We start from the raw sequence: 27209 nt of genomic DNA, 5'->3' as shown, positions 1-27209 counted from the left end.
CGAACTCATGAGCCCTGACTCCAAAGCCCATGCTCTTTCCACTGAGCCACGCTGCTTCTTCAAGATTAAGAGCGGGAGCCCCACGTGGGACATCCCGATTACCTTGTAACTACCCCGGAGCTTAGAACAGTGCCTGGCACTTAGTGAGCGCTTAACAAATGCCATAATTTTTATTGTTATCATTATCGGTTATTTATCCAGACGTATAGGAATAGACGTGTTTCAACTCGGGAGAAGATCGATTTTAGTGCTTGGGGAACTGGCCGAGCTGACAGCGTCTAAACTAGCAAATGTTGTAGCCAGTCATTATTCAATATGGATACTGAAAACAAGCTTTTCCATTCTGGCCTGCCAACCAGCCTTGTCGTAATGCCGTCGGATCCAATCAGAGGGGAACAGAGCCTCATTTGTACCGAATGAATGGTGACGCCTGTGTTCCTGCAGTCCCGGCTCACCTAACCTGTCCTTTCTTCTCCATAAGGGTTGAGTAGAGAGGTGGGCCAGGGGAGAGTGCGGGGAGTTGAGGAGCTTCTGCTCCTTTGCCTCGGGGAGAGAGAGGGGTCTTTTTTATTTGGTTTTCCAACAGTGGAAGTACTTCAGGAGCCTGGCATCTGGGTCTGCCCCCCAGGTCACGTTGCAGTCCCGTAGGCTTCCATCTTGCTTTTGTCCTTGAGGTCATTTCTCCCTCGATTAGACTGTAAGCCCGTCAGTGGGCAGGAAGTGTCTCTATCTGTTGCCGAATTGGACATTCCAAGCGTTTAGTACAGTGCTCTGCACATAGAAAGCGCTCAGTAAATACTATTGAATGAATTGCATTAAACCGCCGCCAAATGTTTCACCGGCCAGTCAGCTCTTAGCTACTGAAAACGTGGATTCGATCGGGAGGAAGCCACGGTGTGTCATTTGTCAGTCTTCGGAAGTCACGACGAGTGATTCCACTAACGCCTACGCGAATAGTGAGTTATTTATTAAAGGCTAAGCTCTGCGCTGATCTGATGCTGAGTTAGATTCAGTATGGCCAGAATGGACGCAAACCCTGGCCCGCACAGGGCACAAAGTCCAAAGAGAGGGAGAAGAGGATTTATTGCTTCATTTTACAGATGAGGAAACTGAGACACAGTATTGACACTTGATAGAAGCGAAGGTGGGGAAATCAAAAAGAGCCTTTGTTCTATTAGGACCTAGTAGAGCAAAGGTCTGGGAGTCGGAAGTTCTGATCCCGACTCCTCTACGTAACCTCTCTGTGCCTCTCTTCCCTTATCTGTACAGTGGGGATTAAGTCTGTGTGCCTCATGTGGGACAGGGACCGTGTCCAACCTGATTTGTATCTACTCCAGCGCTTAGTACGGTGCCGGGCGCATAATCGGCACTCAGCAAATACCACACTAATAATAATGTTGTCACAGTAAAACCTTTGTTTTTGGAATCCTGTGGGGGACCTCCTCCCTGCCTCATTACCTCATCTGTAAATTGGGAATTAAGACTGTCAGCTCCACGTGGGACAGAGACTCTATCCAACCTGTAAAACCTTTGTTTTTGGAATGCCGCCGGACCTCCTCCCTGCCTCAGTTACCTCATCTGTAAAATGGGAATTAAGACTGTCAGCCCCATATGGGACAGGGACTGTGTCCAACCATTCATTCATTCAGTAGTATTTATTGAGTGCTTACTTTGTGCAGAGCACTGTTCTAAGTGCTTGGAATGTACAATTCGGCAACAGATAGAGGCAATCCCTGCCCATCGACGGGCTTACAGTCTAATCGGGGCAGACAGACGGACAAAAACAAGACAACCTAATCGCAATAAATAGAATCAAGGGGATGGACACCTCATTAACAAAATAAATAGGGTAATAAGGTAAATAGGGTAATAAAAATATATGCAGATGAGCACAGTGCTGAGGGGAGGGGAAGGGAGAGGGGGAGGAGCAGAGGGAAGGCGGGGAAAGGGGGTTTATTCATTCATTCATTCAATAGTATTTATTGAGCGCTTACTATGTGCAGAGCACTGTACTGAGCGCTTGGGATGAACAAGTCGGCAACAGATAGAGACGGTCCCTGCCGTTTGACGGGCTTACAGTCTAATCGGGGGAGACGGACAGACAAGAACGATGGCACTAAACAGCGTCAAGAGGAAGAGCATCTCGTAAAAACCGATGGCAACTAAATAGAATCAAGGCGATGTACAATTCATTAACAAAATAAATAGGGTAACGAAAATATATACAGTTGAGCGGACGAGTACAGTGCCGTGGGGATGGGAAGGGAGAGGTGGAGGAGCAGAGGGAAAAGGGGAAAATGAGGCTTTAGCTGCGGAGAGGTAAAGGGGGGATGGCAGAGGGAGTAGAGGGGGAAGAGGAGCTCAGTCTGGGAAGGCCTCTTGGAGGAGGTGATTTTTAAGTAAGGTTTTGAAGAGGGGAAGAGAATCAGTTTGGCGGAGGTGAGGAGGGAGGGCGTTCCGGGACCGCGGGAGGACGTGACCCGGGGGTCGACGGCGGGATGGGCGAGACCGAGGGACGGTGAGGAGGTGGGCGGCAGAGGAGCGGAGCGTGCGGGGGCTTAGCTGAGGAGAGGTGGGGGAGGCAGAGAGGAAGCAGAGGGAGCAGAGGGAAAAGGGGAAGCTCAGTCTGGGAAGGCCTCCTGGAGGAGGTGAGCTCTAAGTAGGGCTTTGAAGAGGGGAAGAGAGTTAGTTGGGCGGAGGTGAGGAGGGAGGGCATTACAGCGGAAGGACATGGGCCGGGGGGTCGGTGATTGGCTTGTATCTACCTCCCGGCTCTGTCACTTGTCAGCTGTGTGACTGTGGGCAAGTCACTTAACTTCTCTGGGCCTCAGTGACCTCATCTGTAAAATGGGGATTAACTGTGAGCCTCACGTGGGACAACGTGATTACCCTGTATCTACCCCAGCTCTTAGAACAGTGCTCGGCACATAGTAAGCGCTTAACAGATACCAACATTATTAACAGTGCTCGAGGCATAGCGCAGGCTTAACAGATACCGTCATCATCGTGGTCATGGGGTGCTGTCTACCGCTTAATGACGGAGTCAGTCTAAATGGTGGTTAATCTAAGAGCTGCCTAGCAGGGAGAGTGTCCTAATCACAGAGCGTGCTCCCCGTAAGATCTGGGAGGGAGAGGACGGGTCTACTGATCAGATTGAGAGAGAGCCTAGAGCTCAAGTTCTTTGATTGCCTGTGAGTTGAAGCTGTTCCTTAATTAGATTATCAGAGAGTTTATGTAAATCACCGCAAACAATGTAAATTCCTTCTCCAATGAGATTATTGACCAAGTTGATCCAAGAATGGATCCCTCTAATGATGCTGGTTTTTAGGACTTCCTGGATGTCCAGGAGTCAAATAGCAAAACCGTTTTATGGTATTGTTATGTTTCTAGGGGATTTCTTTTGTTGATGATTCTTTAGGGGGTAATCTTAGAATGAAAAGTAAGTCATGTTCACATAAGGCAGGTTCTTGTGCTTGCCTGTTCCCCCAAAGACCTCCAAGCTTGAATACATTATTCTTGAAATTTGTGGGAGGGATTCTGTTATCTGCTTCATTCCTGATTTTGAATATGCTAGGTGGCACTTTATTTTTTTTGCAGTATTTGTTGAGCACTTGCTGTGTGCCAGGCATTGTACTTAAGTGCTGGGGTAGGTACAAGATAATTGGATTGGACACAGTCCCTGCCCCACGTAGGGCTTACAGTCATTCAATAGTATTTTATAGTATTTATTGAGCGCTTACTATGTGCAGAGCACTGTACTAAGCGCTTGGGATGAACAAGTCGGCAACAGATAGAGACGGTCCCTGCCGTTTGACGGGCTTACAGTCTTAATCCCCATTTTACAGATGAGGTACTGAGGCACAAGGAAGTACTTTTTTAAAAAAAAAAAATTACAGTACCTGTTAATAATAATAATAATTTTGGTATTTGTTAAGCGCTTACTATGTGCTGAGCACTGTTCTAAGCACTGGAGTAGATACAGGGTAATCAGGTTGTCCCACGTGAGGCTTACAGTCTTCATCCCCATTTTACAGATGAGGGAACTGAGTCACCGAGAAGTTATTTGCCCAAGGTCACACAGCTGACAAGTGGCAAAGCTGGGATTAGAACCCACGACCCCTGACGCCTAAGCTCGGTCTCTTTCCACTCAGCCATGCTTCTCACAAGCACTTACTATGTTGTTATCATGTTAAGCAGTTACTCTGTGCCAGGCACTGTTCTGGGCACTGAGAAACATTTATCAATCAATCAGTGCTATACATTGGGTGCTTCTCGCGGGCGGAGCACAGGACTAAGGGCTTGGCATTGTACAGCCACTCCTCCCTCCCCCCAGACTGTGAGCCCGATGTTGGGTAGGGATTGTCTGTCTTTGTTGCCGAATTGTACTTTCCAAGCGCTTAGTACAGTGCTCTGCGCACAGTAAGCACTCAGTAAATGTGATTGAATGATGGGAATGAATGAATACAGTACAACGTAGTGGGTAGGTGTGGTTCCTGCCTACCCTTTTAAAGGGGTGCCTGAGGAGCAAAGGCTAACTGAAGCACTCAGAAAATCAGGATGACAAAACCTTAACCTCCACCTCCCCTATTATCCCACTTCAAAGAGTGGAAAAAAAAGTTCCATCTCCTCAGGAAACCGTCCTTGCCTAAGAGTAGTTGGTGGTTTGCTTATCTCTCCCTTCCCCGTCCTTCTTTTACTCAGTGGCTACGTCTCATTTAATAATCAAAGAAGCTGAGTAAAATCTGTAGACAATCAATAGATAGTAGTAACCTTTCTTTCTTCCGTTGCTTTTTAGGGACGTCACATGACTGGAGACTGAGATGTGGAGCGGTGGATTTGTACTTCACCCTCTTTGGCCTCAGTAGGCCTTCGTGTCTGCCGCTCCCTGAACTGGGGCTGGTTCTGAATTTAAAAGAGAAGAAAGCCGTCCTGAATCCCACCATCATTCCTGAGGCAGGAACGGGCATCCAGGAGGCTCTGAGCAATCTAAACAGCCACACACAGCTAATGGGATTTCAGAGCCTTGTAAGAACCGCGGTTGTATTTCCAAACAATAGGGAATCAGTGGTGTAGTAGACTATTATATTTCCGAACAAGCGGCCTCTCTTTAGACCAGGAAAAGCCAGCAGTCAGTCAGTTAATCTCTAGACTCTAAGCTTATCGCGGGCAGGGACCGTCTGCCAACTCTCTTACATCGGGCTCTCCCAAGCGCTTAGTACAGTGCTCTGCACACAGTAAGGGCTCAATAAGTAGGATTGATTGATCGAATCAATGCAGAGCAAGGTGCCGAGGGCTTGGGGGAGTACAATACAAAAGAGTTGGAAGACCCCATCCCTACCCACAATGAGCTTGCAGTCTAGACAGGGCGTCAGCACCATTTTACCAAAATTAGAATGTCTTGTTTCCAGATTACTGTAATATACCGATTATCCAAACTGCTGCATGTATGGATAATTGGAAATACGGATCGTGGATTAGCCTTTGTACCCTTTGTTCTTGCTAAACTAAGGAGGTGTAGGAACAGCCGATAGATTTGCCCCTGTGTTTCTCCACCTATCCGCGTGCACCGTTTGAGCACCAGTTCAGATGTCCAGTGGGCAGGGTGGATAGTTAGCATTGGGATCATCCATATGTAGGCCACTGGATTCTCTGATGATAGATCCAAGTAGGAAATCTTATCTCCTAGTCAGTCAAACATATTTTTTGAGCCCTTACATTGCTCGGAGCACTGTAGTAGCTCTTGGGAGGATACAGTCGAGTTCATAACCACAGTCCCTATCCTCAAGTAATTTATAATCCTTCAGGGCAAACAGGTGCTAAAATAAATTACCTTTAGGAAGCAAAAGAGTATAAAGATATGTAAATAAGTGCAATGGGCCAGGGGTGGTGGGGGATGGGGACAGGAGGGGAGAGGGAGTACCCAGGTAGTTCTTGAGAAAACTAGGATGCTCGTAGAACAGTGTCGGACATGTAGTAAGCACTTAAATACCCTAAAACATTAAATTAGAGTAATACGTATTATGGTAGGGAAGCAAAAATATTTAAGAACTAAGAGTTCAACTCCATGGACAAGTTCTTGTTAAAATGTAATCAAGGTAAAGGTCAAGAAAAATCGTCATTATTTCGAAGCCATTTAGTGATCTCCTGGGGTGTGTTTTTTTTTTTTTAAAGTCATTTTGGTACTTTGTAACGTGGGCTTCTTTCGGGCGTCTAATTTTCAATTTGAATACTGCCACAGGAAGACGATCTCCTTGTGAAGGAACCATCTTGTAACATGTCAGCGCATCAGCAGGGAACCAAGAGAAAGGCCGACTCACTTTTGGGATCCCCTCTGGAACCAGGTCAAATCCTGGAGAAGAATGAGGACAACAGTAAAGTCAAACTCAAGATCAGAGTAAGGAGACTGTTAAAATGGTAGTACCAGGGGAGACTGTTAAATGTCCAGACAGTTTTCCCTTTTCGGTAGTTTTGTTAGTTGCTGTGGCTTTTTCCTCGCCCCCCGTTCAGGTTCAGGGAGATGGGCTAAGGGAAGTGGGCGAACGATTCCAAGAGCCCTTCTGGTTTCCCCTTTTTTTCTACGGTGGAAAAATGCAGACACGTGCAGTTTCAAGTTATAACTTTTCTTACAACTGGAGAGTTGTTTTTAAATCGGTCAAGGTCAGTTTTGATCCCTTCCTACAGCAATATGTATCGAGCACGTTCTGGGGGCCTGATCTCTGTACTTGACATTTGGGAGAAAGGGGGGGATAAAAAAGCAAAAGAGACATTTCCTGCCTTTTAGGAGCTCGTAACATAATCGAATCGCTAAGGAGGAAAGAGTAAAATCAACCTATTCTTGCACAAACTCTCCTTCTCTAGGAAAAGAGAGGAGGATTATTTTACTCTTTCCTTTTGAATTATTTTAGGGTCAAGACTGTGATTGCTGTTCACGTTCCCTTCCCTTGGGAAAGAGGTTTTCAACAAGTACTTAATTGTCTCCCTTTTCTCTTCGCCTCGTGTGTAGTTCTCAAATTCTCAAGAAGAAGAAGAGGTTGATATGGACACAGTTCATGATAGCCAAGCTTTTATCTACCATCATTTGAACATGCTGGAAAGACCATCCACCCCAGGTAAGATCAGCGTATGAGAGAATGGCACTTGGTTTTTTCGAGTGGTTTGGTTTGGCTTGACAAATGGCGGCATGTATGCCATAGATGGAGACCCTCTAATCATGGAGCTCGGGGCAAGGGGCACGTGACCTAGTGGAAAGAGCGTGGGCCTTGGAGTCAGAGACCCTGGGTTCTAATCCCAGCCCTGCCCGTTGTTTGCTGGGTGACCTTGGGCAAGTCATTTCACTTCTATGCTTCAGTTTCTTCAACTGCAAAATAAGAATTCAGTAGCTGTTCTCCCTCTTACTTTAGATGGTGAGCCCCATGTGGGACAGGGACTGCGTCTGACCTAATTAACTTGTACCTACCCTAGCGCTTAGAGTGTTTGACATAAAGTAAGTGTTTTATAAATGCTGTTAAAAAAAAAAAGGAGCCCGTGTGCTGCCAGTGGGGCAGACAAAGAGCTTTTCAGGCTAGAGAACAGTCACTTCATCTTGCTCCCGCTTGGATCCCCAGCACACTCCTGCCTTAAGCCATGGCGGTTCTACTTCCCTGAAATCTCCGGGGTCAGTTTAAAAAGGAGACTTTCTCCGAGTTGGCCTGAGGTGACCGTTTCCCCGGTTTCCGTAGAGACAGGACGATTTCTGCAACAGGGCCAGGTCCCTGCCATCACTTTTCTGCCTGATCTGGCTGGACCTGGGACTCAAGGGAGAGAGCAATGGTGACCACCTCTCCCTCTCCTCCCCATCCCAAATCTCTGCAGCATGCTTTTTTTTTTTAGCTTAAGTTGTATTTATTTGAGGACACTGCTGAGGTATAGCCATTAGACTCCTCCACTTTCTCCCAAGGTCTCAGAAGAGTGATCTACACATGGTTAAGTTCAGTCATTCGGTGGCATTTATCGAGCGCTTACCGTGTGGAGAACACTGTGCTTGGGAAAGTACGATAGCAGAGTTAAGCAGACACGTTTCCTGCCCACGGTGAGCCTCAGGGAAGGCGAAGGATTAAATGTTGCCTTATCAAGTGATTCCGTTCAAAAATTGTGTGAATTGCCCCATTTGAACTTGAATTTGAGGATCGCCTTTCTCCAGTTGGATCCTGACTGTTCACACTCGTGCCTGCTCTGTGGAAGGGAAAAAACGGCTGTGGTAAACTAGCAGACAGGTCGAAGTGTTCCACGTGGAATATCTCTGTGGCATCAGAAAATACCTTTTGCTCTCCTAGTCAACTCCCTAGGGACCCTCCTACGGCGTGTGGAGTTCCGAGGTCTGGGTGGTCAGCCGGTGATCAGACCCGCATCATTTCAGCTGGCAGTTCAGCTCCTGAGGTTCGATTCTCCAGCCCAATCCAGAGAGTATTTTTTTGTTGTTATTTCTTAAGTGTCTACTATGTGCCAGGTACTATACTAAGCGCCGAGGTTGATACAAGGTTGGACACTGTCCCCATCCCTCATGGGGCTCACAGTCTTAATCTTCATTTAACAGAGGAGGTAACGGGGGCCCAGAGAAGAGAGGTGACTTGCCCAAGGTCACCCAGCAGACAGGTGGCGAAGCCAGGATCAGAACCCAGATCCTCCTGACTCCCAGGCCCCTACTCTATCCACTCGGCCACGCTACTCCCCTTGACGCTATAAGCTCGTCGTGGGCAGGGAACGTGTCTGCTAATTCTGTTATATTGTGCTCTCCCAAGCACTCAGTAAATACGATTGTTTGATTGAAGGATGAGAGTCGGAATCAGTAAGAGCCGGGCTAAACAGTGGAATCAAAATTTTTGTTTCAGGTGTCTCAAAACTGAGGCCAGCTAGCTCCCGCTCTGCTCTGGTGCCTCAACATCCACCAAGCTGTGACATCCCAACTACTACAAAACCTCAGTGGGGTGTGGAGCTGTCCCGCAAAGGTTCAGGTAAAACTTTTTCCTCACTCGAAAGAAAGAAAGAAAGAAAAAAAACCTTTGCCCTCCCCCATTACCTCTGAGCTAACTTCAGCGTAACTGTATGAATCAGTTGCCAAAATAAAGTCTCTTCTACGGTTGTGGTTTGGTCTGTTATCTCACTCCTGAATCTTCAGCGTTTAATACAAAAAAAAGGGATTTGGGATCGCCTCTGTAATCAAAAGTGTTGTGCGCACGATGATGTAAGGAGCCAGCGTAGTAAAGCAGAATCCACTCGGCCGCAGTTTGGGGGCGATACAAGCGGGAGGACTATCTGTGGGATGTTCAGCAAAGGGACCCGAGGACACAGGGCGTATGTTGTTTCACATGAATCTAAATGTAATTAAGAGAATAGCCTGAGATGGTGGGGATGGCGGGCAAAAACGGAAAAGCAGCGGTTCCGTTTTTATCGTTCCATATCGAGTGAGGCGTCCCATTCGGAAAAGATCTGGGAGTTGAAATTGTCATGCCTGGGACATTTAGAGCCTCCTCTTCACAAGCGTGTGTATACATTTAACTTATTTTATTTTTCTCTTCTTCCCCCGGATATCATCTTGAAACCGGGACCTTTTGAAAGTTGTCTTCTATTTATTTCGCGCTCGTGTTGTTTACCAAGGAAAACATTATCATTCAGCAGAGGAATAAACAACAGAAGCAGATGAGCTCTCAAGAAACAGAGATTTGTTTTCAAGCAAATGTTGGTAGTGAAAGAAGAGGGAGGAAAAACAAACCATACAAGCAGAATTGTTTCTAAGCAGGAATGTTGCCAAGATTCATCAGGAAACCTTGAGGGCTATGAATTGCCGAGCGTTTTCAAGCCGACGAAGGTCGCCAACATAAGCTATTATTTTTTATTGGCACAGAATCAGAAATGTAGTGATAGGAATCTCTGGTTATTTAGGAGAAATCTGATAGTAAAGCTGGCACTTTGGTGGAGATATCACACCGCTCTTATGGGCAGCTCTTGTTAAAGTCCTCAGTTGTTGCCTGCTCAGTGCTTCTGCTGTTTCCTGGCTCCGGTCTCTTTAGTTGCACGATCGACACCTACATTTTTTGCTATTACGGCTATTGGTTTTATCCTTTGATTCTTGTTTGGAGTTTTCCTCCGGATTTCTCAAGAAAGTAGAAGACAGGATCCCCGCCCCCTTGAATATTATATCGAACGATGGTTTGTGAAATGGGATGTGGGCATAATAGTGCCTACCATTGGTGAGATGAGATGAGCTCGGGGGCCCAGATGAGAGTGTGGGCGGGTCAGAGGAAATCAGCACTACTCCCGCCGAAAAAACCCAACTCAAAACGCGTGTCTCATTGGCCGCGGGACCCATCTTTCCCTCTTAACCACTGGTGGGTGAGCAACTTTCACCTGGGGGCCAGAAAAGGCACGTTTTCACGGGTCAAACGGGCAAGAGATTCTCTCTCCATTCACGCCTAGGCACAGTTTCACCCTCAGGAGTGTTGTTAGTGAAACCAAAGCCCTACTCATTCAGATCTGTTGCCCGAAATCAATTTTTTGTCATCGGATCACATCACTGGACCACACCGAGAAGCAGCGTGACCTAGCGGATAGAGCACGGGCTTGGGAGTCAGGAGGACTTGGGGTCTAATCCCGGCTCCACACTTGTCTGCTGTGAAACCTCGGGCATGTCGTTGAACTCCCCTGTGCCTCAATTCCCTCATCTTTAGGGATTAAAACCAGGAGCTTCATGTGGGACGTGGACTGTGTCCACCCTGGTTAGCGTGTATCTAAACCCGCGCTTAGGACAGCGCCGGGCACGTAGTAAATGCTTAACGAATACCATAAAAAAACTTAGTGGGCATATCTGGACTTTGCAGATTATAAAGTATTTCAGATAAATCAAAGTGTAATTCTGCTAACAGAGGGAAACAGCACTCGATGTTGACCAGTGGATTTGAACGTAATTTGGGTTAATCTTAGTGGTCTTTTGAGTGGTACTATTCCCAGGGGCCACACTTTCCTCTAAGAAAGCAAAACCCTTAGCCTTCATAGCTGCCTACACTAGTCACCGATATTTACATCCATTAGGGATTACAGAAATTTTGATGTTTGTTGCTTGAATATCAAGCTTTCCTAACATTTGGTCTCTTTTACTCATGGGTACAACATGTTGCAGAGTATAAGGAATAAAGAAAATTACTATCCCCACCTAGTCTTAAGCTATACAAAAAAGTGTAGGTTTGGGTGTTGAGAGTGTAGAATCTCTTTACAAGTGCGAAATCGATGAGTGGCAAAGCAGGGGGAAGAAAGATAGTCATGATTAGTGCTCTATTAAAATTAATTGTAAGTGAATTTTAAAATGTTCCCCTAGAGTAGATTGCATATATTTTGGGTATTCGAAGCCCCAAATCGGAGAATTCACTAACAATTTAAAACCCCCAAATTTTAACATCACTGAAAAGTTGCTGGCAAAAAGAAAAGACGGCTTTGAGAGATACCTGTGGAAACCACTCTTGACTTCTAAGAAATCCGATCAGAGTTCTAATTAGATTTCAGATGGGATTAACAGACTTTCATTTTCCTCTGAATCACTAAAAAGAGTGGGCAGGTTCCACCCTGTGTTTTGAAAATGATCAAAGACCCTTAGTTCGTGGAGACTTAAAGACTCGGTACTCTACTTAAAGCAAACATGAGTTTTCCTTCAACTTTTAAGTTCCTGTGCATGGCACAGGTGAGTTCAATAAAGCTAATAGGACATTAACCACCCCCCCCAGTTACATGTGCAGCAGAAGGTCTGTTGAGCTTGTATGGCGAGCTTATGTTTCAATGTCACGTCTGATTTGACATTTTACAGCTGTGACATTTGGACGTGAATTTTGCCTTCCTCCGGCAGCTCAGCCTTTGACTTTACTAGGCAGCTTCACCATATCCCCAGTTCTGCAAAAGCCGATTTTTGATCACCCTCCCCTCCTGCCCCCCCAACTGCCTCTCTGTTCTTCCATTCATTATTGCGCTCCCCAAACGTGCAGTCATCGCCTGCTCATCCCGTTTCCTCACCACGGACTCCATCCTTAATCCCTTACAGTAAAAGGGCTCTCTCTCTCTCATCATTCCACTGAAGTGGCTGTTGCCGTTTCATAAAATTGTCAGGGGGGCGAGGGGGAAGTTTCTTCACTGGGGTAACCAAGGAAACAGCCCAGGCCGAGTCCAAATGGCCTCTTCCCTGTAATCATCTTTCTGGGTTTTGCGAGTTGGCCAGTTGGCCCTCAGACCATTCTCACTGATCCTTAGGGGACTCTTTCCCGACTTCTCCTCCGCCCTGTGTCGAAGCCGTACACTCGGTAAGAAGGAACCAGCCGGGGCTGCCCCTTTCCATCTAGATGCCAGCAGAGCTACAGAGCGGACACTCCAAATGGACCAAAACAAGTACGATTGCAGTACAGCAAGAGCCAGGAAAGGATTCTGAACACGGTGGGCCTGTCCTAAGGACACTCAGGCTGCCAGAAAATCTGTTTAACATTTCCGGTAGAGAAGCAGCGTGGCTCAGTGGAAAGAGCGCAGGCTTGGGAGTCAGAGGTCACAGGTTCTAACCCCCGCTCCGCCACTAGTCAGCTGTGTGACCTTGGGCAAGTCACTTAACTTCTCTGTGCCTCAGTTATCTCATCTGTCAAATGGGGATTAAAACTGTGAGCCCCACGTGGGACAACCTGAACACCTTGTATCCCCCAGCGCTTAGAACAGTGCTTTGCACATAGTAAGTGCTTAACAAATACCACAATTTTTTTTTTTTTTATCACTAGGGGAGAATGGTGGATTTCAAAGTAACTCCTCTTAACATTAATGTTCCCCAGAGATCCACCCGACCAGTCGGAGGCAGATCTCCCACGTGACCTGGTTTTGAATCTTGCCACCTGAGTCGTCGTGACTGTAAGCTCGTTGTGGGCAGGGAATGTATCTGTTTATTGTTATATCGTACTCTCCTAAAGGCTTAGTACAGTGCTCTGCACATATTAAGCTCTCAGTAAGTACAATTGAATGAGTGAATGAATGATGGAGCCTTTGACAAGGAGTGACGGAAGGTTTGAAGAATATCCGGCTCAGCCATTCGTCAGCTGTGTGACTGTGGGCAAGTCCCTTAACTTCTCTGTGCCTTCATCTGTAAAATGGGGATTAAGACTGTGAGCCTCACGTGGGACAACCTGATTACCCTGTATCTACCCCAGCGCTTAGAACAGTGCTCTGCACATAGTAAGCGCTTAACGAATGCCAACATTATTATCATTATTATTAGAGGCAAATCGCTAAAGCTTAGCTAAAGAAGCGTGGTTGGGGAGAGCAGGGTTGTGACCTTACTTGCGAGGCTCAAATGAGGCGTGGAGTCATCTCTTGTTCCGGGTATATCCCACGCTGCTCCTTCTTGCTACAGGAAGTCAAGAGAAATAAAGTCAGTTTTACCGTTCTTAGAAGTTGCTGCCATTGCCTGCAGAGATCGTACATCAACTCTCTTAATAAAAACGTGTGACATTTTTAAATGTCCCTCCTCAAATCTGTTCTGTTTAACTCTTCACATTTCTTAGCCATCGGCTTCAAGATTTTTTCCATCAGCTGACTCCGTCTAGTTCCTGGGTGTGTGCGTGTGTGTGTGTATAGGCATGTAAGAGAAAGCAATGAATCATGTCACTGTTTTGTGATTTGAACTCCAGCACCGTGAACAAAGATGTCACTGTTAAGCATTTATTCTCTGCTAAACATTGGAGTGAATTCAGGGTTATCGGATTGGACCACGGTGCCTGTCCCACACGGGGGCTTAAAATATTCCCATTTTGCAGTAGAGGAAACCGAGGCACCGAAAGATTAAGCGACTTGCTCAGGGTCACAGAGCAGAGCCGGGATTAGGATCCGAGCTTCCCGATTCCCAGTCCTGAGCTCTTTCCGGGAGACCACGCTGCTCTTAGAGGTCGTAGTGACTTTTTTTGTACCGGGATCAGCGCGAAACCCATTATAATGTAATTCATCAGCAAATTAGGTGGTAAAGTTGAAGGCCTGGTTATTAACTCCATAACTTGGTGGAGGGCACGATCTTGGAAAGTGGTGATAACATCTCGGGAGAGAGGAATAGGATTCATATTCAACCTGACAAATTTAAGAAGTGTTATGCGCAGTGGATTGAACTCCCAAAGGGACGAGTATAAGCTACCCATTTTTGTAGAGTTCTTCAAGGTACTAACTCAGATCGAAAGTATTGAATGCCCAGACTGGTGGTAGTATTTGTATTTTCTTTGGTGCTCAAAGGTGAGTATGCGGTCATACTCCTTTTCTTTTCAAAGTGATTTCGTTCAGATACCTCATTTCTTGTTCCGACCACGTTGGCCACTGCGTGTGTTTCAGGTTTTTTGCAAAGCTATTGAAAATGGCACGTGTGCTATTTCAGTCAGCCAGTCAGTGGAATTTATTGAGTGCTTACTGTGTGCAGAGCACTGTACTAACCGATTGGGAGAGTACAGTGCAACAGAATTGGTTAGACATGTCCCCTGCCCATAAGGCGCTCATGAAGGATTCTAGATCTTTCTGCATGGTTTTTCTGTGAATCTACCGTGAAGAGTAATACAAGGGCAAATTCCTTATTTTTAATGGTATCCGTTCAGCGCTTGCGGCTCTGACGTGTTCCTGGGAGAACAAAACCGACTTCCTTGGAATCTTGAAGTTAGGAAAGGCCTTGACGAGTGGGACGATGTCTACTGTACCTAACCCTGATTTCCCTTAAATGTTTTAAGTGAAGATGAAAGATACTGTTAGAGATTCTGGGACCCAAATTTAGGAAAGCTGGAATAAAATGACCCTGAAAGTGATGATAAAAATAAAATCATAGTCCAAGTCGGGGGGCAGATTTGCACTGTTTCCATACAGGGAAGAAGCATGGCCTAGAGGAAAGAGCATGGGCCTGGGAGTCAGAGGACCTCGGTTCTAATCCCGGCTCTGCCAAAATGCTTGCTGCACGATCTTGGACAAGTCACTGAACTTCTCTGTGCCTCGGTTCTCCTCCTACTTAGATTGGGAGTCCCACGGGGGACAGGGACCGTGTCCAACCTGATTCACTCGAATCTATCCCAGTGCTCGGAACAGCGTTCGACACACAGTGCTTAGCAAATGCCATTAAAAAATATCCGTAGAGAGACTCTCTTTCGTTGCCACACTGAATAACTCAGCCCTTCTGACATGTCTATACTCGTGGCGGCTTCCATTTGGCTATTCGGGCGTGGTCGGAGCCTTCCGTGCCGTGTCGGGGGGGAGACCGGTCTTGTAGCCTTTAATTCTAAACACCTGCCCATCTGGCCAGATCACAGAAAAGCTAGTAATTACGTTGGAGCCCCCACAGCCCAACAGAGTCAGCTGCCAAGGGTGTACTCGTGTGAACTCTGTTCCAAGGAATGCCAGTAACCACTTCTAAAGGAAAGTCCCTCCTAAGTTGTACACAATTTGCGGGGAGCCTGTTTCCATCTCGTTGTTCCCCGGCCCAGCCAGAAGCAGCCCAAGGGGCCGGGGGTGTCGGCTCCTCAGATGAGAGAAGCCTCGTGGCCCAGTGGATAGAGCCACGGGCCCGGGAGTCAGAAGGACCAGGGTTCTGATCCTGACTCGTCTGCTGTGTGGCCTTGGGCAAGTCACTTCACCTCTCTGTGCGTCAGTTCCCTCATCTGTAAAATGAGGAGGAAGACTGAGAGCCCCATGTGGGACAGGGACCGCGTCCAATCCGATTACCTCCTATCTATCGTATCTCATGTCGTGCCTGGCGTATAGTCAGCGCTTAACAAATGCCACAATCATGACTATTATTCTCTGTGCCTCAGTCCCCTCAAATGGGGATTAAGCCTGGGAGCCCCGTGTGGGGCTTTGTCCAACCCCATTTGCCTGGGTCCACCCCAGCGCTTAGTACAGTGCCTGGCACATAATCATCTCTTAACAAATAGCACAGTTAGAAGAAGATGCCCCCCGCCGTGACTCTCGTGGCCGATACGTTGAGGTTGTCGATCCTCTGAGGGAGGGTTCGTTGCCGTCCTCCTTGCCTAGAAAGGTGGTCCCCCAAACAGGGCCTTGTGTTGGTAGGTGCCGTTTGTGAGGGGTCGTTTCAGGTGCCCGCCACAGTATCGGGGAACAATTTGGAGAGGCCCGGGGGCAGACATAGATGTAATTAGAGGGAGATGGACATCCGGGGGTAAAGTAACGAGCGTTTTCCCATTTTCTAGCGCTGTTCACCCCGTGACGGGAAGGATTCTGGAAATCCAACCCCCAGATGTTTTCCCTCAGCAAGCTGCCCCTGACACGCCGTCCGGTGCGAGCACATTTCCGAAGCCCGTGTTGACTTCAAAGCAGTCTCTGACCCTATCAGATGTCAAGCCCACGGGCACTCGTTGCCGCTAAAACTTTCAGGACAGCATCTGTTGGTAATCGAGCGTCCAGACGGAGGGAGCGTCGCTCGTTGTGTGCGTGGGTCGTAATTCAGGTCGATATTGGAACTTTGAGACCCGAGCGGATCTAATCGGTCATCTCCTCGTGTGTAGCCAGATTGGCCGAGCGATCGGCGGCGTCCATGTTGGAGCAAGGCATTGGCGTGTTTCTGCCCGGGTTGCATCCCGATCGTGGTCGACGGGCCAGCTGCGCTCCAGGGCGGTTCATTAGCTGTTGGCGAGGGCAGCAAAGCGTAGGCTCTTTCTCAGGGTCACTGCATGAGGAAGACATTAGCGATGGTAATGAGGTGGCCGAACATGAGAAGTAGATCATCCGACACTTGGGATACTTCACCGGGGCTCCTTGACTATGGCCCCGTCTTCCCTTGAAGAGGGCCCTAATCCTCCCGATGCGTATCCTCTCGCCGGCGGGCGCTGGCTCGTCGTGCCGTTTGCAGCCATCTGGCCGGGCAGCTGTGGCTTAATCGCAGCCGTGCTTTCTCCATCGTTTTTGTTTGTGTTCGTCCCCCTCCTCCCCTTCCCCCTGCCCTCCCTCAAACGGGGAGCTCCTTTTCAGCGTGGATGGTCTATCACGGCTTAGCGGATAGAGCATGGGCCCAGGAGTCAGAAGGACGTGGGATCTAATCCCGCCTCTGCCGTGTGTCTGCTGTGTGACCTTGGGCAAGTCACTTTGCTTCTCCATGCCTCCTCATCTCTAAAATGGGGGTTAAGAGTGTGAGCCCCATGTGGTCCAAGCTGATTAACTTGTATCTACCCCAGTGCTTAGAACAGCGCTTAGTAAGCCCTTAACAAGTACGATGATTATCGTTATTCGCCCCTAAGCACGTAGACCTGAGTCAGGGCCGTCTTAGGGACTCGATCAATATCTTAGATGACGGTAACTATCCTACACGAGAAGTCGATGGAAGCTGCGAAGGGTGAGGTTTTTGCTTTGGGATCTTGGAAATAAATGGAGCTGCTCCACAGAGCCTCGTCTAGTCGCTAGGTTTTAGTCCCAGCTCTGCCGCTTGCCTGCTGTGTGGCTCTGGGCAAGTCACTGAACTTCTCTGGGTGTGTTCAGCTCCGTCCTTGATTGGGTTGTTGCTGTTTACCTTGCCAGCTTCAGAAACAGCCTCAGGTAGGCAAATGCCGACTGATCCCATCCTGCAAGTCTCTTAACGGGTTTTCAAAATGAGGGATGCCCTCCTGGCTCGGTGTTTGTCGGAGTTACTGAGGGTGGCGGCCGCTGGGGCCGTGCCAATGAAATGCCAACTAGACTCTCCTGGAACCACCTACGGGAAGGAAAGTTAAATGTTCAGCTCCCTGGCCAGAGTGCTGAAAACTACCTGTTCGCTTAGCTGTCTTGAAACACGGGAGTTACATTCCTGCAGAATCCCACGTTTAGAAAATCCCCTATCGTCGGGCTCATCGCGTCTCGTGCAAGGAACCGCCTCTTCCGACTCGGGGTCGAGCTCTGTCCGGGCAGGTTCACGTTGTCGGAAGAACATCCCCTAATCCCGCCGTCGTGTCGCAGTCGAAGCGCATAGGGATAAGACAAGACGTGTTACGGCAGAACTGAGTGTACCACAGTCGATTTTATAGAATGCGGGGGTTCTGGTGTAAGGATCTTGCTGAATAATAATAATAATAATGATGATATTTAAGCGCTTACTATGTGCTGAGCTCTGTTCCAAGCACTAGGGTAGATACAAGGTATTCAGGTTATCCCACCTGGGGCTCGCATTCTCAATCCCCATTTTACAGATGAGGTGACTGAGGCCCAGAGAAGTTAAGTGGCTTGATCAAGGTCACACAGCAGACGGGTGGCGGAGCCGCGATTAGAACCCACATCCTTCGACTCCCAAGCCGTTGCTCTTTCCACTGAGCCATGCTCCTTCTCTAGTGACACAGGAGGCATTTCAGGAGGGCAGCCACAGCGGCGATGGGGGAGGTGGGAAAGGGAGAGCCCAGGGGAGCATCGGAGGATCGCCAGGGAGGCCGGGGAGAAACACAGCTGTGACGAATCTGGGGTGTGTTTTTCCCCTTCCTGCCTGCCCTTTCTACCACTCGCTCCCGTCGATGGGTAAGAAACTCCCGTTGCATTCACAGGGATTTCTGGCAACTCTCCACATCTATGGGAAGCGGCCCGGCCTAGTGGAAAGAGCACACCTCTGGGAGTCAGAGGAGTCGGATGACCTGGGTTCTAATCTCAGCTCTGCCATTTGTCTGCTGGGTGTCCTCGGGCAAGTCCCTGAACTTCCTTGGCCCTCAGTTTCCTCATTAGTAGAATGGAATTGAAATATACTTTTAACGTGTGTGTTACTGTGTGTCACGCATTGTTTGGGTTTGATAGAATTAATGCTTACTGTCCTATCCCTCTTAGGTTGTGAACCCCGTGTGGGACGGGCACTGTCTGACCCTACTATCTGCCTCAACATATGGTACAGGGTTTGGCACATAATAAGCACTTACAAATGCCACATTTATTACGTGAGATGAGAACGAAGCACTGTGAGTCGGTTAGCTTGAAAGGAACGGAGAACGTGAGCCGGGATTAGTGGCAGGGAAGCCTGGGGGAGAGGGAGAGAGAATGAGAGCCTCGATGAAGTCCCTTAAAGCTGATGGTTAACAGTTTCTATTTAATGGACAGGGAAGCAGGCAACCGTCGAGGGGGGAGAAGGGAGGGGTGTTGAGGCATGAGGAAATGTGCGAAGTACAGTGTTTTAGGTAGGTGACCCGGGCAGACCATAGTATCTACCTCAGACCAGGTGACTTCTGCTTCACCAAGGTAGGGTAGGGAAGTGGGGAGAGAAGGTTGCTTTTCTGGAGACGAGGAAAAGAGAGTTGAGGCCCTGAATGAGTCAAGATCTCCTGGGCTGAAATAGTTCCCTCAAGACCACTGTAATTTTGTGGACCCTTTTGTTTTGTTTTTTGCGGGTATTTGTTAAGTGCTACTATGTGCCAGGCAGTGTTTTAAGCACTGGGGTAAATTCAAAATAATCAGGTTGGACACAGTCCCTGTCCCACATGGGTCTGAGGGTCTTTTTCCCCATTTTGCAGTTGAGGTATCTGAGGCACAGAGAAAAGTGCCTTTCCCAAGGTCACGCAGCAGGCAAGTGGCAGAGCCGGGACTAGAATCCAGGGCTTTCCGACTCCCGCGCCCGTGCTCTACCCACTGAGGTCATGCCTCTTCTGAGACTTGAAAGACAGGGAGGAGTCGAGGGTTATGCCTTTGTAGAAGACTTGAGAAATGGGCAGGATAGTGTCGTCGACTCTGATAAGAAAGTGAAGAGAAGATTTTAGGGGGGAAAGGGGAGTTGTTCAGTTAGACATAACACTAAGGTGCCGGCAGATCATCCACGGAGAGATGCCTTGGAGGTCGGAGAAAATACGGCATTGCTGTGAAGGAGAGAGGTCAGGGCTAGCAAGGCCAAGGTGCTAGTTGAAATCTCGGGAGTGGATCAGCTCTCCAAAAGAGGGTAAATTTGAGAAATGGAAGGGAACCCCAAAGCAAGAACCCTAAGGGATAAGTAGGTTGGAGAGTCAGCGGAAGAGCTGGTGAAAGAGATGAGAAGCTCATTGTGGGCAGGGTTCTATTGTACTCTCCCAAGTGCTTAGTACAGAGCTTTGCGCATAGGAAGCGCTCAAGAGATACCGTCGATTAATGGAGAAGGATCTGACAGAGAGGTAAGAGCGGGCCCAGGAAAGGACCTTTAGATAAAAGATAAGGAGTCAGTGAAGTTGAAGGCAGCTAAGTGGTCAAGGAGATTTAGGACGAGCGAGTGTCCGCTCTGGCAAGGGGATCGTCGCTGGTGATCTCATCTTGGTGAGGACAGTGGCATTGGAGTGAAAGGAACGGGAATTGGATTGTAGAAGGAAGTTGGGGAAGGGGCAATGGAACGGCAGGTGTCTGTACGACCCTTGTGAGGCGTTAGGTTGGGATTGGGAGGAGGGAGATGTGTCCTCCCTCAAACTCACTCTCCTATGCCTCCTTCAAAGGCGGATCTCTGCCGACAGCAGTGCAGACGGGGAGATCCCAATCTATCTTCCCTCACCCTTAGATCGGGACCCCGTGAGGGCCAGGAAGTGGCAACCCGATTATCTTGTATCTACCCCCGGTCTTAATACAGCGCTTAGCACAAAGTAAGAGCTTTAACAGATACCACGGTTGTCATGATTACTATAATATGCGGATCCCCCGTCAGATGCCTGGATAATGCTCTCACCCCTGCCTGTTTCTATCTGAATGATTTATGTTGTGGAATCCGATTTCTTGGGATTGCTTTTTTTCAAGCTGCCGCATCCAGTGACCTTGGCCTCACTACAGTTTCTGTGTCTCCCACTTACAGGTAAAGAACAGTCTTTGGAGATGAATATGCTACCGGTCCCCATCACTCCCCTTTCGGCTTTTACTAAGGAGTCGAACTCCTCCAAACACGGCGATCATCACCACCATCACCACCACGATCATAAGAAGAAGAAGAAGAAACACAAGCACAAGCATAAACATAAGCATAAGCACGACAGCAAGGAAAAAGAAAAAGAACCTTTCACCGTCTCCAACAGTCCAGCCAGCGGCCGCTCCATTCGATCCCCCTCTCTGTCGGACTGAAGCGGACAGATCCTTCTCCCGGAGCGCCCGGAAGGGCGTCTACAACCTAAACCCATTCCTCCGGAAAGGACGCCAAACAGTGACTTAACTCTGTCGGAGACCTTGGGGATCCATTCAGATGCTACATGGTGGATTGACGTGGCCATTGAAGTCTAATTAGAAAATTGGGCTCGATGGTTCTGAATAAACTATTTCACTCCCTCTCTCTTTTCTAAGTACAACAAACTTTTCCTTCGGGCCCCCAGACCCACTAGCAGCCCCTCTCACATCATGCTCTCCGTGTGTCCTGCCAAAATCAATTATGTTTTCAAATTTTTGTCGAGCGTTACGAGGGAAAGTGTTCAACAGAAGCAACTGCCAGATCTGTGGTGAAACCACTGTTTCCAGTCCAGTGTTGGATAACGAAGTTTAGACCTCCTGAAGAGACAGAGGATGTTTTACGGTCCTGCTTGCCTCATTTTTGTTTTAACCATTGCATTCGAGTACCGGAATCTCTGAAAGAGGACCGAGAGAGTTTCCTTTCTCCCCTCGGTGTTGAAAACTTAAGCCGCTGACTTTTTCAACAGTGTTCCCTGATTAGGCTTTAGAATTTTAACGGAAATGCCTTTATGCTTGATTAGCTTAGAATCGGACTTTTATAGTTATAATAAGGTGTGCAGATTTTGTCGAATGAGCTTTTCGCGTTTCAGTAAATATGTTTCTATGTAAAATACGCCTCGCTAGAAGTCAGCCATTTTCAAATATTTAAGCACCTCTCCTATGCTCTTGCTGAAGCGGGTTTTTCTTGATATATTTCCCACAAAGTCCATCCTCTTTCATGAGCACAGAATTGATTTTAAAGTGAACATGGGTGTGTGGATCTTTCAGCAGATAAGTTCAGGTATGATTCAGAAGAATTAGGGTATTTACAGATTTTTTATTTGAATCGGTCTTTTTAAACATACATGAATAGCATTCTGGGGGGATGTGCGTATTTGAAGTCCTCACAGAGCTGAAAAATAACCTTTGTTTTATTTTTATCATACCTGTTTGCAACGGCTGGCTTTTGAGTTTACATTTTCTTCATTCAGTTTTCTATTCGGAATGCCGCGTACAATTATAGCACTTCCCCTCACCCACTGAGTCTCGTTAGAAAACGACGCTTCTTAGGAAAACTATTTTCAAAGGGGACCCAAAAATGGACTTTTAGGTATGTTCTCGAAATGTTAATAAAATTTTTTATGAACTTTCTGCCTTGGAAATATTTCGTCGGATTATATACATTGCATGCCTATAGGGAATGTGTCTGTTGTGTACTCTCTAAAGCTCTTAGTACGGTGCTCTGCACACAGTAAGTGCTCAATAAATATGCTTGAATGAATGAATACATTTAAGGTACTGTTATCCAATATGTTTGCAATTAAGTATATTCCGTACAGTGGGCTTGAACCCATCCTCAATCGATCAGTGATATTTTTTGAGCACTTACTATTCATTCAGTCATATTTCATTCAGTCGTATTTATTGAGCGCTTACCGTGTGCAGAGCACTGTACTAAGAGCTTGGAATGTACAGTGCGGCAACAGATAGAGACAATCCCGGCCCAACTATAAGCTCACAATCTAAATGTGCAGAGCATTGTACTGAGCGCTTGGGCAAATACACCAGAGTTAATAGAGGCGTTCCCTGCCCATAATGACTTTCAGCCCTCCGTGGTGTTATGGTGCAGTTCTGTCCGAAGCGGTTAGTACAGTGCTTCCCCCACAATAGGCGCTCGATAAATGTGATTGAATAAGAATGAATGGATTAGAGGTACTGACTTCATAATTGATTATAGTTTCTACATTCCAGCACTACTAAGAGGAATTCACCCGTGGAGCTCGGGATCATTTTACTACATTACTTATAAAGTTGCACGATCCCAAAAAAGTGTTCGGGGCACAGTTCAGAAAGACTGAGGCCGAAGCTGTAAGGATAGCAGCATTACTCCATGACAAACTGGGAAAGTTCAGGACAGCTGGAAGGGCCGATCCCTGCTTTCAAGGAATTTATAATCCGATACGGGAGACCGTCACTAAAATAAATTACAGATGGAAGCAGAAGCGGTGTGGCCTAGTGGATAAAGCAAAGGTCTGGGATTCGGAGGACTGGGGTTCAAATCCTGGCTCTGCCACCTCTCTGCTGTGTGACCTTGGGCAAGTCTCTGTGCCTCATCTGTAAAATGGGGATTCAGACTGTGAGCCGCCTGTGGGACATTGTTTCAAACCTGATTAGCTTGTTACCTACCCCACTGCCCGGAACATAGTAAGTGCTTAACATATACCATTAAAAAAATACCCCCTACACACTTTGATACTCACCCTACTGGAGGAGAGATGATTTTAGTAGGGCTCTGAAGGCAGGAGAAGTGGTGGTCTGTCAAATGCGGAACAGGAGGGAGGACTTGAGCAGAGAGAGACGAGATGGAGGTACAGTGGCATTTTCCTCTACTCATCTCTCTCGTCCCACCCACCATAATCTGTCACCAGATCCTGTTTGTTCTACCTTCCCAACATTGCTAAAATCCGCCCTTTCCTCTCCATCCAAAATGATGGAGTGCTGATCCAAGCACTTATCCTATCGTGCCTTTACCACATCTGCCTCCTCTCTGACCTCCCGTCCTCTTGTCTCTCCTCCCTCCAAGCTGTACTTCATTCAGCTGCACGGATCATTTACTGAAAAACCTTCATCCAGTCGTATTTACTGAGTGCTTACTTGCGCAAAGCACTGTGTTAAGCGCTTGGGAGAGTATAACAATAAACAGCACATTCTCTGCCCACTACGAGCTTACAGTCTAGAGAGGAGCTTCCGGCCTGTCTCCTGACTCGAGAACCCCCGATGGATGCCCATCTACCTCCAAATCAAATGGAAACTCCTTATCGTTGGCTTTAAAGCACTCAATCAGCTCACCCCATCCTGCCTCACCTACCTCAAATCTACTACACCCCAGCCCGCACACTCCGCTCCTCTAGCGCCAGTTTACTCACTGCCCAGGTCTCGCCCGTATCCCCACCGAACCCTTTCCCACGTCCTCTCCCTCCTTATATGCAGCGTGGCTCAGTGGAAAGAGCCTGGGGTTCGGAGTCAGGGGTCATGGGTTCGACTCCCGGCTCTGCCACTTGTCAGCTGTGTGACCGTGGGCAAGTCACTTAACTTCTCTGGGCCTCAGTTACCTCATCTGTAAAATGGGGATGAACTGTGAGCCTCACGTGGGGCAACTGATTCCCCTGTATCTACCCCAGCGCTTAGAACAGTGCTCTGCACATAGTAAGCGCTTAACAAATACCAACATTATTATTATATGCCAGACCACCACCCTCTCCACCTTCAACGAATTATTAATATAGCACCTCCGCCAAGAGGCCTTCCCCGATTAAGCCTTCTTTTCCCTGGCTCTCCCTTCTGAGTTTTCTATGCGCTTTCATCTGCGACCTTTGGGGAGTTCTAGACTGTGAGCCCATTCTGGGCAGGGATTGTCTCTCTTTGTTGCTGAATTGTACTTTCCAAGCGCTTAGTACAGTGCTCTGCACACAGTAAGCGCTCAATAGATTGAATGAATTTCATATTTACCTCCCCAGCACTTGTGTACATATCCTTAAATTGTGTAGTTTAAAGTATTCATATTAATGTCTGTCGCCCCCTCTAGACTGTAAGCTCGTCATGGGCAGGGAACGTCCGCTAATTCTGCCGTACTCTCACAAGCGCTCAGCACAGTGCTCTGCACATAAATACGATTGATTGACAGTAGGTTGGTGGTAGAAGAGGAAAGTGTATGGACTAGGTTATAGTAGGAAATGATGATCAGATAGGAGGAGGAGAGCTGATTGAGTGACAAAAGCCAAAGGTAAGGAGTTTCTACTTGACGCAGAGGCGGATGGGCCTTCCTTGGAGGTGTTCGAGGAGCGGAGAAATGTGCGCGGAACAATTTCTCTTTAGAAAAATGCCCATGTTCAAAACCATTCCTTTGTATATCGAATCTTCTCGTACCAGCCGTCGGAACGGTGCTCGGCACATAGTAAGCGCTTAACAAACACCAACATTATGATTACTATTATCATATGCCAGTACAGAGTTGGGTTGGGGGAGGAAATTCCCTGATTCCCCCCCCCCCCCCCAGTTATACCCAAGTTGCATACTACAAAGATGGTAGAGCAGCACTATTATAAAATACCCGGAAAAAGAAAAAATAAACAGTGATTAGTCACCATCTTCTTAGACTTCAGTAGGGCATCAGTTAAAAGAAGCGCTTGTTGATTATTCTAATAGCTTGGGGCACTGGTGGGGGCGGGGAGGGGCCCGGGAAGGGGATTTGGGGTGACTCCGTGCACTGTAGTCGTGGAGCAGGTGGGATCTGAGTGTAGAAGGGTCCGCAAACGAAATGGGGCGGAGAGGAGACGGGGGTCAGGGCTGGATCCAAGTAATGGAAGTGTGGGCCTCTGGGTTTAAGCCCACGCGTTCCAAACACCAGATTTCCAAACACCAGATCCCTCACCCTCCGCCGCCCCTTTCGAGACTGTTTTCAGTCGGTAGCATTGATATTTGTAAGGAGAGGTTCCTGCCCAGAGTTTCTACTGAAGACTGAACAGCTGGCTTGAAGGTATACGGGGCCCACATCCGGTTTTGATTTTCTCGTGGCTGGCATCCCGTTCGAAGGGGAGCCAACGACGATCAGGGAAGTTCGCTGTTTGGTTTGACCATTATGGTTTCTTTCAAGTAGCACGTTTAGAGTTTAGAATAGTTTAGAATTTCCGGTACTACTCTCAGAGACGTTCCCAGTCTGGAAGTCGCTTCAGACTCTATTCTGTGCTCGTGGAACAGTCTGGGGATCGGTTTTCTTCAGAGCCAGAGAGCAGCCGCCAAAAAGCTTTTCAAATTCCTGCAGCTTTGGGATTCTGGTCCATCGATACCGAGAAACTTTGCTGCTGATTACAATTTGATTTCATCCTGCCACCAGGAATGCTGCTTTTAATTCCATCCCTTTCTGGATCTAAAGCTTTCCTCACCTTGGGAAGTGTGTGAAATGGCGATCGGAGAGGAAGAGACAAGGATTGTTGACTTCTGTGCTAATAATTACAGTTAATTATTATGTGATGTGACAAACATGACGCTAAGCACTGGGGCAGGTACAGGTTCTTCAGATCACAGTCCCAGAGTTCCATATGGGGCATAAAAATCTCAGAGATAGGCCCTATTTTACAGATGTGAAAACTGAGGCACAGAAAGGCTGAGGCACAGAGAGGCTAAGCAACTTGCACAGGGTCACACAGGAGACCAAGTGGCAGATCTGGAGTTGGAATTCAGGACTCCGAATGCTATGCTCTCTTTCCATTTATCAGTCGGTTAATGGTATTTATTGAGCTTGCTGGGTGCGGAGCACTGTAGTAAGCTCTTGAGAAAGTACAATCTAACAGAATTGGTAGATACAATCCCTGCCTTCAAGTGAATCACAGTCTACAGGGGTAGACATTGAGGCCACACTACTTTGCTCCCTCCCTATGCCTCCGTATTTTAAAGTAAAACATGGTCATGATACTTATTTCTAAATAATTTGGGAAGTATAAGTCGAAGATCAATATCAGTGCGAACTATTTTTCCATCTGCGGAGTGGAAGCATGTATGGCCTGGTGGAATGAAAGCAGAATTGAGTGTCAGAATTTCTAACGAATTCTAGGGAATTTTGGAATTGGACAATTGCGAGACTTTTATTATTTATCGTGTTGTTAGCATCACCACCATCTTCAGTGGCATGCTTTGATAAGTTTACGGTGAGTAGGATAGAAACAGAACTGGATGAAGTATGCCTAACCATACACAGACCTCTTCTCTTTAAGGAAAGAAATGTATTCATTTGGTGAGCTTTAACCATAATAATATCTTATATTTTACAGTGCTCTGCACACAGAAAGCACTCGATACCATTGATTGGGAATAAGGCACGTCTATAGCCCAAGGATTTTCCCCTGCTATTTCATTCATTTCCCCAATGAGATAGGGAGCGTGGCTCAGTGGAAAGAGCCCGGGCTTTGGAGTCAGAGGTCCAGGGTTCGAATCCCAGCTCTGCCACTTGTCAGCTGTGTGACCGTGGGCGAGTCACTTCACTTCTCTGTGCCTCAGTTACCTCATCTGGAAAACGGGGATGAAGACTGTGAGCCCCACGTGGG

General features: G+C 47.5%; 1 protein-coding gene across 1 annotated transcript in view; it reads left to right on the top strand.

Annotated features, from left to right (window-relative positions):
- TAF2 (TATA-box binding protein associated factor 2) overlaps nt 1-22260 on the top strand; it is a 119421-nt gene extending 97161 nt beyond the window's left edge. Inside the window, exons 23-27 of the mRNA XM_029062274.2 lie at nt 4796-5025; nt 6239-6394; nt 7004-7109; nt 8868-8990; nt 20768-22260. Of these exons, the coding sequence (XP_028918107.1) occupies nt 4796-5025; nt 6239-6394; nt 7004-7109; nt 8868-8990; nt 20768-21030 (878 nt within the window). The 3' untranslated portion in view covers nt 21031-22260. The remainder of the gene's footprint in view (nt 1-4795; nt 5026-6238; nt 6395-7003; nt 7110-8867; nt 8991-20767) is intronic.
- Nucleotides 22261-27209: the final 4949 nt, after the last annotated feature.

This window comes from Ornithorhynchus anatinus, chromosome 4, assembly GCF_004115215.2.
Source record: "Ornithorhynchus anatinus isolate Pmale09 chromosome 4, mOrnAna1.pri.v4, whole genome shotgun sequence".
Classification (NCBI taxonomy): domain Eukaryota; kingdom Metazoa; phylum Chordata; class Mammalia; order Monotremata; family Ornithorhynchidae; genus Ornithorhynchus; species Ornithorhynchus anatinus.
This window is presented reverse-complemented; position numbering and strand designations above follow the sequence as displayed.